We start from the raw sequence: 16,900 nt of genomic DNA on the forward strand, positions 1-16,900 counted from the left end.
CTCAGGTGCCTGGTCTCTTATCTCTTTCCAGACCCCTCGATATCCGGTTCCTTGTCAGCTTTCGACGACCAATTTTCGCGATTACTCAACGTTTATGATACGAAATGATATGACGTAAAATATTAGCTGCCTTATCATTGGGGTGTAGCTATCAGTAAAGCTAGAAGCAATAAGCGCCAAAACCAACTGATAAGAAATTAAATATTGTTCTTTATTCTCATACTCTCGAAATGTCTTTCAAAAATTTTGACATGCAGATATCGATTCATAACACACAAAGCGCTGAATGGTTGAATTTTGCGGCTCCATTGTCTAACATAATTGAAGAGAAAACTTCTTTTGTCATACGAAGCCGAAAGTGTTTTGGAAGCGATAGCTAAATTACAATTCAGCACTTGAAAATTTCATGATACCGGCTGGCGTTTGATGAAACATTCCACATTTTTCCGTTGAGAAAGTTTGGGACGTTCCAGACAAAGGCCAAGACCTCTAGTGAGCCATAAATAACAATTTACGCCTATTTGCGCTGACGTAACAACAAATGTTTGAATTCAATTGAATGACAATTAAGTTCGGTTCCGCCAAACAAAAGAGAATTTTGCACGTCATTAGAGTGCGAAAACTCGACTATCAACAGATGTGACGGTGGACAAGGAAAGCTTTCCCTGTTTCAGTTTTCGCTGGCCGACTTCTCGACATTCCTACTCCAGAAACGAGCACGCGCATCCAGTGTATTGTTCGCCATGGCATTCTCTCCTAGCGGAGACTTCTTCAGCCCCGGGGATCAAACCAGATTCGAGAATATGATGAAATTGTTGTTATTCCTGGAAGCAGAACTTCAGCTCAAGGAGGAGATTATAGATTTGTTGCTGGTTTGTATTGTACAGTTTTGATAGCATTTTTATCGTGTTTATTGAAAAGCAGCCAAAGTACACAATCGAATATGCGGTTTGATTGAGTTCGCATTGAAAACCTTTCTCTGTTGGTATCACGATGCTCAAGCCATGATATTCTAATGTTATATTATCATGGACATGCTGCATGGACGGAAATCAGAATTTCATTTATTCTTTCTTGAATAGAAGAAGTCTGACCGCAATTGATCGCCTTCTCCGAAGTGACTCCACTCGCCTTTCACGCGGTGTCTCGTCACGTAAGCTTATTTCAACAAGTCGTAGCATGATCGCTTCTCATAGACGAACGAATTTATGTAAACTTCGCGAAATCACACAACCCGATGCATTCATAATTTATTTATTAACTCTGTCTTGAATGTACTCGCCGCGGAAAGCAGCGAAATTTAGATCTGATCATTCGACATCGACTTGAAAATCTTGATTGGATCAATCGCCAGTGAGTCGAAAATATCGAGGAGGGTTGGTATCTTAATTTTAGTCTTGCGATAGTGGTTTATTCGATTTGTTATTTTTTTCACCAGCGCGGGAAGCCGCACGCAAGTTGTTCGCATCTGACGACAAATGCTTACTTACTGTGATGGACTCGGACAAATACGTGTTCCCTGGGTGGTCAATAATTACGGATGTTCGCCTGGAAGTTCCCTTTAACAAGATTTGGGAACATTAGTTTTCCGTTCAAGATAGCGAAAACATTCATGTATAAAAATACCACGCTATATTAAAACGCAATCAATATTCGATGAAGGAAACGTAGACAATGTTGGGCATACTTTTTGTTCCTACTTCAGTTAGACCGCGAGCAGATAATGACTTGTGATCTTCAATTCAGGAAAACCGTAAAAACTTTGATCAGTGTATCGCTCTGCGTTTAGAATTCCACAGATTTTAAGGTTTCCAAAAAAAATATTTGTCTCTCTAAAAGAGGAACGCGCTCTAGATATCGCCTTGAATTGCCATTATATTGGAGAGTATTCGAAATTATTTCAACGATATTATTAGTTGACCCGATGTGTCATCAAAGCGCTCTCGACTAAAGGTCATTATTTTGCCTTCATTTCTCTCTGTTTTATTCCACGTGAAAAGATAACTGTGTCACAAATTTCGAACTAAACAACACACGAAAAGCCTTATTTGCCGGTCACAAAAAAATTACTGAAACAAAAGATTTTAAAACCACTCTTTGATCCCCGTTGATTCTTTAAAATTGTACACATATTTTGACCCCAAGGACGTCTGTGGCGGCACGGTTTTGCTATTTCCTTTTTGTTCCAGACAAGTGGACTTTTGATCTTCATCAAATCAAGAAAATGACGTTTTGAATACTTTGAGTTATTCGGACAGCAGGGGGGTTTGGAAAAAATAAAACACGCATCACGTGCTGGACCGGTGTGTTTTCCAACATAACTAGCGTGTGATCAAATCGATTTCTTGTTGTTTTCAGAATGCAAAGAACCCGCTTGTCATCTCATGCGAGAAGAGACTGTGCTACCTTAAATAAAATCTGCGTTGGTTTCACTCGAGTGCGTTTGGTGATCCTTTCAACCGTGAATCACTTAGGAGTCATTCAGCTACGTTTAGACCCATTTGTTGCTGTCTTTTTTGAATACAATTCTTATTTTAGTAAGCGGCTTTAGAGTTAATCCGTTTTTGTCTGAAGACTTCAAGCGTTCTGTTTTTTATTGAATCGTACAGATCGCTTGGATGCGTTCGCCATCTGTCTAATCAAGCAAAGGTTATATGCTAAAACGTTTTTTATTTATTCAGCTTAAGTGGGTATTTAAGATATTTTCGTTTCATTATTGAAGTATGGCTAACGATTGGAAATGTGAATAATGTCAATCTCCATCAACTCACATGACAAATAGAGGACATCGACTTCTTTATTTAAAATTGGTCCGCACTGCGTACATGTGTGCTTCGCGTCCCACGGCGTTGATTAATTTTGACAGCTTTCTTTAGGGAAGGGGAGGGGAGAGTGCTCATTGGAAACGGGCCTCTTTATCCGTATAGGGTGCTGCTTTTATTTGTTAGTTCGTATAGTCTTTTTGGTTGGTTAGTTATTTTATCTGGAATGTTTTAAAGGCCGAACACAAATCATTGTGCTGTATGAATATTATCACTAGTTCCTACTGTACTATGGAAGGCGCGGTGGCCTCGTGGTTAGTGCGCTCGTTCCCGGAGAGAGCGGTCCGGGTTCGAGCCCTGGCTGGGGACATTGTGTTGTGTTCTTGGGCAAGACACTTAACTCTCACAGTGCCCCTCTCCACCCAGGAGTATAAATGGGTACCGGCGAATTGTTGGGGAAACCTAACAAATTGCGGGGGAGTGACCTGCGATGGACTAGCATCCCGTCCAGGGGGGATAGAAATACTCCTAGTCGCTTCATGCTACAGAAACCGGGATAAGCTCCGGCAGCTATGAGCCATTCGGCTCCAAGGCTTCACACTTTCTTTTGTACTGAGTTTCGGTTAGTTTTGAATTAAAGAAGGAAGTTTACATTGCAAACGAGTTTAAAACATGCACCGAAGACAGGAGTCTCGGCCAAGGATATCTTTAATGGCAAATTTATCGACTATTTGTCCCTTGATCTCCAGGAAGACGAAAAAAATCAGGATATTCTCAATGAAAAACTGGGTCAGCTAAACCGTAAAGAACAACACGACCCGGTCCTAGCCCTGGGGCGAGACAACGTCTACGAGGAGGAACTTTGGGAAGAACATTTCGAAGCGTGGGAGTCTGGTAAGGACTCCTCGTTTGATCACGTGGTTAAGAGCAATGCCAGTCAGCTGTGCGCAGTCGCTGCCATGAGGACAATAGAAATGGCGCAAGCGCAGCACCGGAAGTACATTAAGCCTTACAGATCCCTTGAGAAAACTGGGAAGAGTTACAAGAAGGTAAGTACTCGGGAGACCCCGAATGACAGTCGGGTTGTTTCGTTCAGGCGTTGAGTTCCATTTCGTTTTGCCAATTCAATTCTCGCTTTCTTAAAGCTGTCACATTCACAAGGTTACGCATTCACAAGGTTAGACTGAGTTTTGTCTGTTTAGTGGGAAGAAGAAACAAAACTACTTCTTGCAGTGTAGCATTCTGACGAAAAATGTTCCGACTCTCAATAATGGACAGTTCTCTCCATAAGACGCGCCTGCAGGGAATCATGGTAGTTACATTCATCAAAACAAATGTCCAGTCCAAGATAAAGAATACAACTACCATGATTCCCTGCGGGCATATCTCATAGAGGAAATTGGCCATTAGGTAATCACTCAACGAAAAGAGCTGTAAGGATGTTACAGTTCACCTTTGTAACTATCTTACAACCCACTTTCATTTTTATATTAACGAAATTTGCAGAATGCGGGTTTTCTAGATACTACTGATGATGTTCCTCGAAGTGCAAGTCATCATGAAACGACGGAACTGTAATCCGGTGCCACTGCGGTTACGCTGTCTGCAACTCTTGGTTTTCGCGGTACTTAAGCTTAATTTCAGATACCACTAAGAAGTTAACATATGCATCTTGAAATGTTATCCAAATCGTCTAAAACAGCAAAGCACTAACGTATTGTTGTTGGATAACATTTCTTGCAGTTGAAGCAGCAGTTGACTGCTAAAGAACCCAGGGTCGCGGCACAGGAAGCGAATCGGGAGACTGGATCCGAGTGGGAAATTCGGCAACTTGAAATGAAGATCGGAGAATTGCATCTCCAGATCGACTCCGAACGACAGCGAAACGAAGATTTGGAACGAAAAGTCGAAGAACTGAGCACAACGATCAACAAGGAACGAAGAAAGTGTAGAAAGATCATCGAGACGCTTGCTAATGAAGTGGAAAGGCTCACTAATTTAGTGAAAGCACAGGGACGCAATGGACATCATTTGAATGGATTGAAATTGAACCACGATAGACAGGAAAACATCAAAATGCCAATATCGAATAATCATATGAAGACGTTTCCTATATCCAACAATGGCGAGATGAAACAGTTCTGCGTGTTATAGAAGAAATCCCTGTAGATAGATATAAAGAGCGTCCTGCAAACTGGAGCTTTGTACAAACAATTTTCTTCGCACATCATTTACCTCAAGCTTCATCGAGTACGTTTTGTAAAGTGACTGTCACACGGGCACAGAAAACCCATTGAACTTCATATTTATGTTGTACAGGATTGTTGTGACTGAAAGCATTCAATTCATCGAAGGTTTGCTGTTTCTGTAACCATTTTTTCAGAGTGATATTATTCATTATGAAGAGACAGAGTTTTAAAAATGATGTACAAGCTTATAACAACCGGTTTGAAGAACGGAAGCCATTGTTATCTTGTTGTGATCAGTGGACTGACCTTACCGGTAGACTGCTTATAATATATTTGATGGTTTGATCTGAATACCGACTCAAAACATAATCCACTCGCGCCCCGTCCACACTACGCCGGAGAAATTTGAAAACGGGGTTTTCACTCTGAAAACGCATCAAATGTTCTCCGTCCACACTACGCTGGAGAAATTTTGAAAACGTAACAATCACCGGTCATTTTGGATTTATGTTTCAGGAAAACTCGAGTAGGGAAATCGCATGGTTATCGTGATTTCACTCTTTTCGAAAAGCCCCGTTTTCAAAATGTTTTCCGTCCACGCTAAAACGCAAAGCCGGTGTTTTCAAATTCTTCCGGTTTGAAGAGCCTTTCGAAAAGCTCTGTTTTCGTAACGGATTAGTGTGGACGGTAGGCCTAACCGTAGAAATTAAGCTGCGTTTTCAAATTTCTTTGAAAAGGTGTAGACGGGGCCTCAGTGAGAATAGTAGTAGAATTTGTATGAGCAAGTTTGGAAGTAAACAGTTTATCCACTATTCTAACAAAACACTTGAGAATATTTTGAACAATTTGCCTCTTAACAACCCAGTGGCCAAAAAACTGCCGGAAAGCAACGCGTTCGACGCATTTTTACTTCAGAGCTGCCGACAAATCACAACAACCGAATATTACCGATTTGTATTCGTCGTATCGTCGAGTGGCACTCGGCTCCAGTCGTCTACAGTCGTGATAATCATTGCCAACAAACCACTGGTCGATGTTTGAATTCGTTCGCGTTTTTTAAAACGTTTGCAAAACGCGTCTCGTTTCGAGCAAACTTTAACATGGTGAATAAAGTGAAACAGTTGTTGAAACTATACCGTTGTCTCAAGTCCCCTGTTTGGTTAACTTGTTAGTGTTTTTTTCAGTTTCCTTCTTTCACATTAAACAATAAAATTGTTTTAAATTTACCGTTTTTGTTTAGGAATCTAATATCTGGCTCGATTATCTCTTGTTACTCTTAGAATCCGTGTGCATCGGTCATTTAATGTGGTTTTCAGTTCAATCTTTCATTCTAGGAACCAAACTCTTGTGAGTAGCCTTCTAAACTGAAAGCTATCGAGTAATACAGCCGTTCGAATGAAAGCCATCAATCACTGTTCTTTTATGTGGAACTGGTATATTATACTTTATACCATGCCATAGAAAATACAGCCAATCAGAAGGCTGTTGTATATTCGACATTATTACATCCAACCCTCCCATCATGCGCCGCGGGGAAAGTCGCGTAAAGGGTCGTTTGTATGCCTAGAAAACACAAGTGACTCGTGGGATATTTCATGGTATACCACTCCAAAGCGTTGCATAACTAGTATGTACAATGTGGTTCAAGGTGGTGTGGTCAAGTCTTGACCTTTTAATGAAAGCTATCGAGCAATACTTCTATGTGGAACTGCCTCTGAGTCTGTCAATATTCAAAGAAATGAAATCTGGGATAATTAGCCAAAATATAGGTACTTTAAAAAAGAAAAGGGCTAGGTTGTTTCGTCTTTCAAGTAGAGACATCACGGCCAAGCCCATCTAGGCGAGCTTATAATCGAAAGTGATATCCTTCAAAAGATAAATCTGAATATAAGCTCACGGCCTTATTTTCGTAGGGGTGGGCGAGAGAAAGACTTACCATCGGAACTTTACGGTATTTCTTCCAGTTCTTGACTGATTGTTTTACAGTTATTTTGATGCCCGCCCTGGGAGTTTAGTAGCCTGAATTTTAGTCTTCTATCGATTCCTAGACTCCCAAAAGGAGTGTTGGAATCAACTAGATGGCTGAAGTTAGACTGAGTCTAGCGCCACCTGCTTGCTTGGATTGTTTACTATGAATAACAAGCTTATCACTCTTAGAGATTAAATGACCCCCTTAAATAACCCTTTTGGGTAAGACAACTTAACAGGTACTTTGATTGCGGTTTTGTACACGTTGTAAATCGGCAATTAATTACACGGAAAAGAAATTCCTGTTCTGGAAGTGTTCATTATTTCTAGCATTCATCGTACTCATTGTCTTCAATATGATTCTGTGAACGTCAAAAAAGTACCAATTATCCTATTTATGTCGAAGGCGTTGATTGGTCAACAGCCAAGCTCTGCGGGCGGCAGGTGGCGCGATAATTAAAACTAGAGTAATTCTGATTGGCTGGTGATGAAGAAGTCAAATTAGTGTACCTTTTTCAGCGATGTTTTGCTTATTATGTTCGTTTGAGAGTGTTTGATTACATTCTGTGCTTGAATTTCAAATGGAACGTAAAAGCGAAGGGCAAATTTTGGTGAATGAAATTATCACTCAGCTAAAAACTAAGGAGGTAAGAATTTTCGTTTCATTGAAAAGATTTCCCAAAACGTTTTCAAACAAATGCTAAAAAGTGTTTATTAAAAGAGGCTTAGATTCGTTCGCTCATTACAAGTGCAAGCGTCTTAAGTTTAGCGTGAAGGTAATAGATACGTTCAAAAACCTTAAGTTGAACCACCACTCTTCTTGTAAACAAGAATGTAGTTGAAATTTGTTCTGATTATTACAGTTTTGAAACAGTGATTTTCTTACTCAATTAGTGCCTATTTAGTGTTATTTTTTCAGTCGCCAGGTCAACAATTATATCTACAAGGGACTTCCTGAGAACAACTTCAACTAAAATGATCGACTTTTTGTTTCTTCTTGACTCGACCTGGATTTTTTGAACCTTTCTTGACATAACTACCTCACAACACCAAGTAGAAACTAATTGAAAGAACTCCTTCATCGACAAGATAAAAATATCGCTATGAATTATTTACACGTCGTCCTATTGTGAAGTCTTTGATCTGAACCACTTTTATTTGGATAACAATCTGATGTACTTGTTACAACATGACGTCAAGATTTTGCGTCGGTATTACTAAAGAAGTCCAACTCTTTCTTTTAAGGTCGAAAAGCAAACGAGAGAAATGAGAAAGAGAATACGCGAGATTGTTGTTGTTGTTGTTGTTAAACATTCCATATTGATTTTTGTTTATCCACACTGAAAGAAAAGAAAGTTAGATGCGAAAACTTGTTTGGTTGTACAACGGGGTCTCCCGTTTCCCATTTTAACCGTTCAGTGCAACTCCTTGCACCCTGTTGTTGTTGCTGTTGTTATTGTTGTCGTTACTGCTGCTGCTGCTATCGTTGTTGTGGCTGGGAAGAGCAGTCAATTCCACGAGCACTTTCGATCATGGCTCAGTTAAACACGTGTTTTAACATTAAAATGCCATACTTGTAGGAGTTCAAAGCTAGAGGAGCACACAGTCCCATTGGCTCTCGTCCAACCAGCGGTCGCGATGGTGCCAGTCCTTCCTCTCTTGCCCAGGTACAACCGAGAGAGAAGATAAAGGCGACGTTCGTGTTTCCATTGGCTGAGATATACCAATGTCCCGTATGCAAAGACGTGCTCCGATACCCCGTGCAGTTTGAAGAGTGCGGTCACAGAGTTTGTTCGTCATGTTTTCCTTCGCTGCTGAGGTGAGGTTATTTCACGTTTGTAATTCTCTTTGCTGACCTACATAGAAAGTTGGAGGGTGTGCTTTCAGAGACGGAAATAGCAATGCTAGCAGGAATATAACTTCGATTAGGGGTTAAGGGACAATTTTGATCCACTTTACTATACTATTGCTATATCTATACCGAGAAAATACGAGTGACTTGTGGGATGTTACATGGTACACCAAACAAAAGCGTTGGGTAACTGGGGGATATACAGGTGTCGAATACGTGCCCACATGCAACTGGCTTCGATGCTCAATCTATTTTTCATTGCTGTTTTGCTTACAGAGTTGAACCGCGATGCCCAATCGATCAGATTCAGATTAACAAAGAAGCTGTGAGTTATATAATTGAGTTTCATATATCCTTAGTGTTAGACCCGAACGGTACTCTAATCAAAGTACTGAATGATGCGTTTCTTAGGTACGTTAATGCTTTCGAAGCTAATAGGAGGTATAGGTAGTTATAGAAGGTCTCAGTTTATGCAATGACAGTTGTTGAGTTTCAAACTGCAATTCCTTAGTTTTATCATGAATTAAATTACTTCACTGTGATTGGCTGAGGGCAGGCTGATTTATCGTTAATTTTTCGTTTGCACTCCGAAAACATTGCCCTTCTAGGCCGGGTCAAAGTTGATCTTGCATAATTATTCATAACCCTTATTGAATAATCAAATGTGCAAATATCCCTCTTTCTTTGAGTTTCCCTCAGTCATTCGATCACAGTGGGTTTTGCCGAGTTAAATTTTACTTCATTGATACAAATTTTTGCTTTAAATGCTAGATCTAGACACTATGTGACACTTGCCTCGCCGAGAGTTGTCCCAGTTAGGCGAGACAAAACGTTTATATGAAGAAAAGTTGTTCCGCTTCTCAGGGGGCTACCTGCCGAGGCGAGACAACTCGCCCACCCGTCCCCCGAGACGGGTTCGCCGTCCTCATGTAAACATTTGGTTGAATTTTGCAAAGAATTAATTGAAAAATTAGCTCGGGAACGATTTTTCACCGGGAACGAGGTTGACAATACGTAATAAAATGATTTCGTCTCTCTTTCCAGGCTTACGTAGACAAGGCGTTTAATCGGGAGATTTTAGAACTTGATGTGAAGTGTAACAATCACGAATGGGGCTGCAAATGGGAGGGAGAATTTCAAAATGCTAAGGTGAGTGAGAAGAATGCGACGAACTCAGTATACATTGTTACATGATTCTTTCTTCCGCAAAGGCGAAAGGGGATTTTTTTCTGGTGGAGAGAATCAGCTGGACGATATGAGTGCAGGCGCAGGGTTACTTCGATTTTGCGCCTGCAGTCATCTCGCACAGCGGCTTTCTATAACGAACGTTTGGAACCTTTGTTGCGGAGGAGAGAGGTCACATGACAATGATGAAGTCCAATGATTAATACTTTTTTCCTGCTCCTTAGGAACACCAAGATGAATGTGAGTTCGTGGACATGCTGTGTTCTTATGAATGCGGGGCCAAATTCCAGAAGAGGTTTTTCGAAAAGCATGTTAACAAAGACTGTCCTAAGAAGATCATCATCTGTCCTTACTGCGACGACCGGCATCTCAGGGAGGATAGAAAGGTTGGGCATTGTCCAAGTTAATTGAACATCCTAAGGTATGACGCTATGAAGTTACGAACGTAAGCCAACATTTAAGGCTATATAGCAGGCTTCATTAAATTATGGCTACCTTGCCGTAATGCGATTTGGTAACCAAGCCCTCCTTTGCTAACCTACGTTATTTTAAGGACTCGCCCGGCGAAGTATTATTAGGCCTTTGTATGATGTATGATGTCTATTTCAGACTCATCATGATGAGTGTCCAAAACTGCCTGTGGCCTGCCCTAACAAATGTGAAAAGAAAATTGTTATCAACAGGGATCAGGTGAAGAGTGTTTTAGCTACATTGCTGTTGTTGCTGTTGTTACTGTTGTTGCTACAACGACAATGACTACAAAATTGACGTTGATAACAAGGTCGACGACGATGATGACAGTAATGAAGATGATGACGACAACAACGTTTACGATGACAAAAACGACGACGATGATGATAATTATCATGATATGATGATGATGACGACGACGACTATTATAGCGGTAATAACGATGATGACGACAACGACTTTGACAATGATGACTACAACTTTGACGACAACGGCGACGACGACGATGATAATAATGATTATGATGTGATGATGATGATGACCATGAAAATGCCATGATTTACGGTTGTCTCTGTGAACAATGATTTCCGGTCGTCCGATTTTTTTTAATATGCCGTAATTTTTCTGTGCATGTAGAAATTTACCAATGACTTCATTGTGAATGTTTCAGCTTGATCGTCACGTTGCGGAAGAATGTCCTAAGACAAAGGTAACCTGTCAATACGAAGACATTGGCTGCTCTCACAGAGTAAGTGAGCAAACTTAGAACAAATGCTGGCGGGTAACAGGTCTGGCGAAGCACAGGTTGTAATTCACAGGTTCTAATTCTTAGAACCAATAGTTGTAATTTATGGGGATACAGATTATGTTTTTAGATACATTGACTGTCGCATCCTCCCGCGTCCTCTATAAAGGTTTCACATAGAATGTCTTGTGTAAGGTAGTCAGAAGTTTCCGGCGGTTCAGTAGGCGCATAAACCATCGGAAAAATAGCGCGGAAATACAAGAAAATAATGGCCAGAATATTCCGGGAACTATAGACTACGAGTAGTTGGTTTTAGTTCCTGAAACTTGGTTAATATTGACCGCTCTCACATGATTGCGCGCTAGAAACTTAACTCCTCGCACGCTAGGAAAAGACTGCTCGTAGTCTGCGGAAACTGAAAAAAGCCACAGAATGTGATACATTTCGTTAAAAAATCAACTGCCTAGAGTTTGATACGAAACGTAAGACTGATTGTAGTAGACTAAAAGTGGCAAAATTCAGCAGCATTTCGCTCACTGAATGGAAACATATTTTCGGCATAAGGCTAAGCACTTCAGTAGAATTTGTTACCTTGCATTTTAGGGTCTTGTCCTTTGATTGCTCGATTCTGAGCAACACAAATGATAATGGTAGCCGAGTAAAGACGCCAACTCGTACAGGCCTTGCAGTTGCTTCATTTAACTTGCACGAGGCTTCGTGTCTTCCCCTAAACTGTCTCGATGGTCATAATTTTCCAGAATATAGACGACTTAAGAGGAGCGGACTGTGCCAGGAGTAGTTTAAATGTCTCGATCGCTCGCTTTCCACACATGTTTCATTCAGCTCTAAAAGTTAACACCTCGCCACTGGAGTGGATGATGTGGGCATTTCACTTTGATATACACGAAGTGATTGTTTAAAATGGCGGCAAAATTTTAGACGCGGTTAGTCACTTCTTGAGTTGAATGAAACAGGTGTGGGTGGCAAGCAGGCGTCCGGCGAGACAAAGTTTTATCCCGAAATATTCCCTGTGCAATCTCTTCTAAGGTCGTCTATATTCTTTACAATTACAGCAATTAAGACAAACGAGAAAGGTTTAGGGGAATATCCGAAGAAACGCCTTGTGCAAGTCTAATGAAAGAAGAGTTTACTTATTTACGCAGCCGCCACCATAAGACTACAGAGTTTGTTGTTCAGAAACGAACAAGTTCACCTGCAGTTTCGCTAGAATATAAAAGGACAAGAAACAAATCAAAGGTAACAACTTTAGAGCGTTCATTTTATACCGAAAAGCGTTTTTTCCTTCGAAGTTCCGAACGAAACTGTGTCGGTTTTAAATCTTCCCGACTTTTTTGCTGCTTTTCTTCTTCGCCAGTCGCTTTGGTCGCAGTACACTTACAAACATCGTCGAGCGATGGAGGCGGCTGTTTTCGCAGGTTAATAGGCGACAGATAAAAAAGACAACCATTTTGATGAGGGTGTTGCTTTTATGTTGCACTGAATTCTTAAAACAACGATCAAAATAGATGTATGAAAATCGGTAAGGAGAATAGACCTTAGCTTATCAGGGTTTTCGAAGCCATCTTGACGGGTAGTCGAAGCAATCAGAAATTACAGTGTTTGTATGGGAGTCCGGTGGCAATAACTTTTTCCAAAATTGAATTTTACACAATTTGTGAATCACAGCGTTAAAATACTAGGTAGAAGATTGTATTCACCAAGTTTGAAGGATGTAACTCGGCTAGAAGACGCTCAGATAATTTTTCGAATTTTCCATACATTTGTCCCTTTTTTTTCCCGCGAACCGCGTCTACCCAGTCAAATTTACTATTAATAGCAATCTTGAAAATAAACATTTTTTACGTTTTGTACAGTGCAGTCGAGAGAAACTGCCCAAACACCACAAGAGCGATTTGATTAATCACGTGAGGTTGCTCTACGGAGTGGTCATGGACCAGAAAACAGAACTGCAAGATATTAAGGCCAAGCTTAAAGAACAGACCGACACGAACAGTAAACAAGAACAGCGAATCGAGGACTTGGAACGAATCACCAACAGTCAGCTGGTATGGAGAATCGACGACTACCAACGGAAGTTTAAAGCGGCCAAGAGCGGGGAAATGGACACGATTTTTAGCCCGGAGTTCTATACAAGCAGGAATGGTTACCGGCTGATGGCCTCCGCATGTTTGAACGGGGATGGTAAGGGAAAGGGCACGCATTTATCTGTGTTTATCAGCGTGGTGCAAGGTGAGTGGTATTTACTACAGAATAGCATTTTAGAGAAGGCTTTGATAGGTTGAATTATAATAAAGTTTCCATATAACGCGCGCTCTGATTGGCTGAAAGTGCGTGCTTTATCAGAGAACAGAGCACGGGTTGATGACGGTAAGTTGGCTTTCAAATTTTTGCGTCGGAATTTTGACAAATTTGCGCCAAATTAAACATCCCCTGTGATTCAGACAAACGCAATGGAAACGAGCTATTTGTCTGTAGTAAATATGGCTCACAGAGACCATTGTTAAAACTGTACTAAAATAACAAGTTTTGCTAGATTCCCGCCGACAAAACACGTAACGAAATAAACAAATTCTCAACCTAAACAGTGCTTCGATAAAAGACATTATATTTGTTACGAAGGCAGAAATTATACTTAAGAAGTAAAACAATGATAGAAAACAACAATTGAAGTGTCTCTGTTTATGATGAGAAGCTTTATTTTTGTAAAAATGCTCAATTGCTCAAACAACACTTACATGCAGTGTAGTAACGCTCGTTCTCCGGTCATCTCAGCGAAGTGAACCGACGAGTGCTCAGTGCAAAGCTTGCTCTGATATTCTCTTCTGTGCTCGGAGTGACGGGTGACGCCACTTTTGTTCGTTTGGAAAATAAAGTTTGGTTTGAAAATTCAGCCAAATGCGTGGGGAAATTATTAGATTCTTTATCATAAAACAAATAAAGAAGCCTCGAGTGTGCTCTGTTCTGTTGTAAAGCACTTAGGAAGCGGTAGAGCACTCAAGAAGTGGGGAAAAACACTCGACTTCGTCTCGTGTTTTCCCCTACACTTCTTTCGTGCTCTACCGCTTCCTGCGTGCTTTACAACAGAACAGAGCACAGTCGAGGCTTCTTTATTTGTTAAATAGAGCTCACTGCCGCGTGTCTATCATCATCATCATCATCATTATCATCATCATCATCATCATCATCATCATCTTCATCATCATCGTCGTCGTCATCATCATCATTCTCATTTCTCCATTCTCCACGTGGAGTGTTGGGCTGTAGGTTCTCTGCCTCCAGACTACCCTGTCCTCTGCAGTCGATGCTGCCTCTGCCTAGGTTCATCATCATCATCATCATCATCATCATTTATCTATTCTTCGAGAGGAGAATTGGGCTGTTCACTCCGCCTGCAGGCTACCCTGTCCTCTTCCGCAGGTTCTTAGTCCCGTCTCCTTAAAGGTTCTATAGCTTACAGTAAAGAAACACAGCAAAGCTTCCCGTAAGTTAAAAAAGTGAAAACATTTTGTCCGAGTTCAGACTGTAGTGTTTTAGAAACACTCATGAAGGTATATGGAAACTACTCAAGGTTTGCTTTTCCACAGCTTTTATCATTCGCTTGTGTCTGGGCAGAAACAAGGAGTTTTTTACTTTTTATGCACTTTTAACAAATATAGTTATTATTCGATGCATTTTCTCTTCTCCTTTTCATTGGCCGGGAACCCACCGCGTGATGTGCAAATAATTGCCTACAAATGATGGTCTGCTCATGCGCACCAGCAGTACCGTCTAAATGTGCTTTACTGCAAATAATACCTGTTCATGCGTAATTGTAACCACACACGTGTGTAGAAAATGGCAAATCGCTACCCTGAGTTGTCAGAGAGTGATTTAAAAATATGAAAACAAACTTGGTGATCGAAAGAGAAAACATTAAATTAGTGAACTCGGTTATCACAAAATACCGTGATTTGTCAGTGTCTCGCAGATAAATTATTTCCCTCAGCCTTCTTCTCTGGCAAATAATTGATCTGCTTGCCATTGACAAATCATGATATTTTGTGATAACCGGGTTCAATAAATGTTTATTTCTGCTGCGTGCAGACATCTACAAGCTATTTCTCTTCGCTCGTAAAATAGTCTGTCCGCAGGATACGTCAGAACAGCAGGTTTTACTAAGAATTTCACTTATTTGGCATGTCCGTTGTAAACTGAAAGCACACATATATCTCGCGAAAGAGGTTAAATAACTCGTCTTATTTCTCAAAATGACGTTTTTATCTGTAGATTTTATAATTTCGAATATTTCTAAGATGAGTTCCCCGGTGCGCTTCAGATCATTTACATTAAAAGGAGCTACAAACCTAAAAATAACCTTGCTGTGTAAAAAAGGCTGTTAATTCATGGCTCATGACTTCTCCTTGTTATGCGCTCTTGACCGAACTTTGTAGACAAGGCATAGAAACGAAACTAGGAGATCCAATAAGGAAGGCAGTTTTTCACCCGCAAAACTCTTTCCTGTCCTAGGGATATACGACCCGCTCTTAACCTGGCCGTTCAGTTATCGTACCACGTTTTATCTTTTGGATCAGAACGCAGACCTTGCCAAAAGAAAACACATCACGTTTTCAGTAAAACCGAACGTCTGTCCTGAAAACGAGCCGTTTCTTGGTCGACCCAAGACCAACAAAAACCCCAGCTTTGGCTCTGGGAAATTTGCTTCGCACGAGGACATCGAAAACGGAGAGTACGTCAAAGACAACACTATTTTTATCAAAGTTTGCGTGGAAAATGATGGAATGAGTGAACCTTGATCTGCTTCCAGAGGAAGAATGGAACTTTCTTACGTCATTCTATAACTCAGGCGCAAGGGCTTCTGGGATTGTTTGGGTAATCTCTGATAAGTTCAAAACGGTTGCGACAGCACCTCTCCCCACTCTCCTCGCAGCTCGGGCAAGCCTTGGATCACTCTCCTTCAAAGATAAAGAAAGAATCAAGAATTTTAAGATCTCTCTCTCGCTGAAGGGGGTGTACCTAAATTTCAATGGAAGTCATCTGTTTTAACCTGATCGAAAACTCGCTTGCGTAAGTGATGGACTTTCTTCGATCATTGGCATAAGATTTACTCTATGTTTTAATTACAACGTTTCAAATGCTATTAACAAGTTGTCCCTCTTTCCAAAACGCTATGTCAATAAAAGAGAAATTCAAGATAATTTAGACTTTCCCTTTGAGGCAAGTGTAACGTGTAATCCTACTGTACAAAAGAGTGACGAGCATTCGAATTCTCCTTACAATATTTATATATCGTCAAGCAAGAGGTGATGAGAATAAACAAAATGATCAGTTAGGGAAACACTCTCATGATGTACCACCAGCAATCAGGAATTAAGGAATGCTAATTTAAGCTCCTTGCATTTTTTTGGAAACCATCTTGACAAGTTATAAGAGCCCTGCCATAAGTTACATTGTTGTGTGTAAGTCGGGTGGCAAATGTTTATCCCAACATGAATTTTTACACTCTCAAACCTTAACTGATTGTTACCGAAAGATCGTTTCTTAAGAGAATATAACTAGTTCATTTTCTTGATAAATACTGCATTCTTATCTCAAGAATTCCATACATTACATTCAGCTGAAAAGCAGTTTTCAATTGAGTGTCGTAAAACCAAAACCAAAGTAATCACTCTGGCCAATTACAGATAGGACACAGGAAATCCATTGAACC

The 16,900-nt window shown here is 40.6% G+C and overlaps 2 protein-coding genes across 2 annotated transcripts; both read left to right on the plus strand.

The window, feature by feature from the left end:
* Positions 1-360: 360 nt before the first annotated feature.
* On the plus strand, positions 361-5,774 carry LOC145462813 (uncharacterized). The gene is made up of 3 exons (XM_081446434.1): positions 361-872; positions 3,512-3,811; positions 4,506-5,774. The coding sequence occupies exons 1-3, from the start codon at positions 744-746 to the stop codon at positions 4,914-4,916; spliced, it is 840 nt and encodes a 279-aa protein (XP_081302560.1). The 5' UTR covers positions 361-743; the 3' UTR covers positions 4,917-5,774.
* A 1,726-nt stretch (positions 5,775-7,500) lies between these two features.
* LOC145463850 (TNF receptor-associated factor 4-like) lies at positions 7,501-16,360 on the plus strand. The gene is made up of 9 exons (XM_081447643.1): positions 7,501-7,566; positions 8,500-8,738; positions 9,048-9,096; positions 9,816-9,920; positions 10,181-10,342; positions 10,566-10,646; positions 11,098-11,175; positions 13,047-13,422; positions 15,700-16,360. The coding sequence occupies exons 1-9, from the start codon at positions 7,501-7,503 to the stop codon at positions 15,984-15,986; spliced, it is 1,443 nt and encodes a 480-aa protein (XP_081303769.1). The 3' UTR covers positions 15,987-16,360.
* The last annotated feature ends 540 nt before the right edge of the window (positions 16,361-16,900 follow it).

Source organism: Orbicella franksi, chromosome 12, assembly GCF_964199315.1.
Source record: "Orbicella franksi chromosome 12, jaOrbFran1.1, whole genome shotgun sequence".
In the NCBI taxonomy this organism is placed as follows: domain Eukaryota; kingdom Metazoa; phylum Cnidaria; class Anthozoa; order Scleractinia; family Merulinidae; genus Orbicella; species Orbicella franksi.

Bases quoted from the DNA above. Each gene is read 5' to 3' on its own strand.
- LOC145462813 (XM_081446434.1), top strand. From the start codon at position 744: ATGGCATTCTCTCCTAGCGGAGACTTCTTCAGCCCCGGGGATCAAACC. The intron at 873-3,511 runs GTTTGTATTGTA...CTTGATCTCCAG, and splicing joins AGATTATAGATTTGTTGCTG to GAAGACGAAAAAAATCAGGA. The intron at 3,812-4,505 runs GTAAGTACTCGG...CATTTCTTGCAG, and splicing joins CTGGGAAGAGTTACAAGAAG to TTGAAGCAGCAGTTGACTGC.
- LOC145463850 (XM_081447643.1), top strand. From the start codon at position 7,501: ATGGAACGTAAAAGCGAAGGGCAAATTTTGGTGAATGAAATTATCACT. The intron at 10,343-10,565 runs GTTGGGCATTGT...TGTCTATTTCAG, and splicing joins ATCTCAGGGAGGATAGAAAG to ACTCATCATGATGAGTGTCC. The intron at 10,647-11,097 runs GTGAAGAGTGTT...TGAATGTTTCAG, and splicing joins TTGTTATCAACAGGGATCAG to CTTGATCGTCACGTTGCGGA.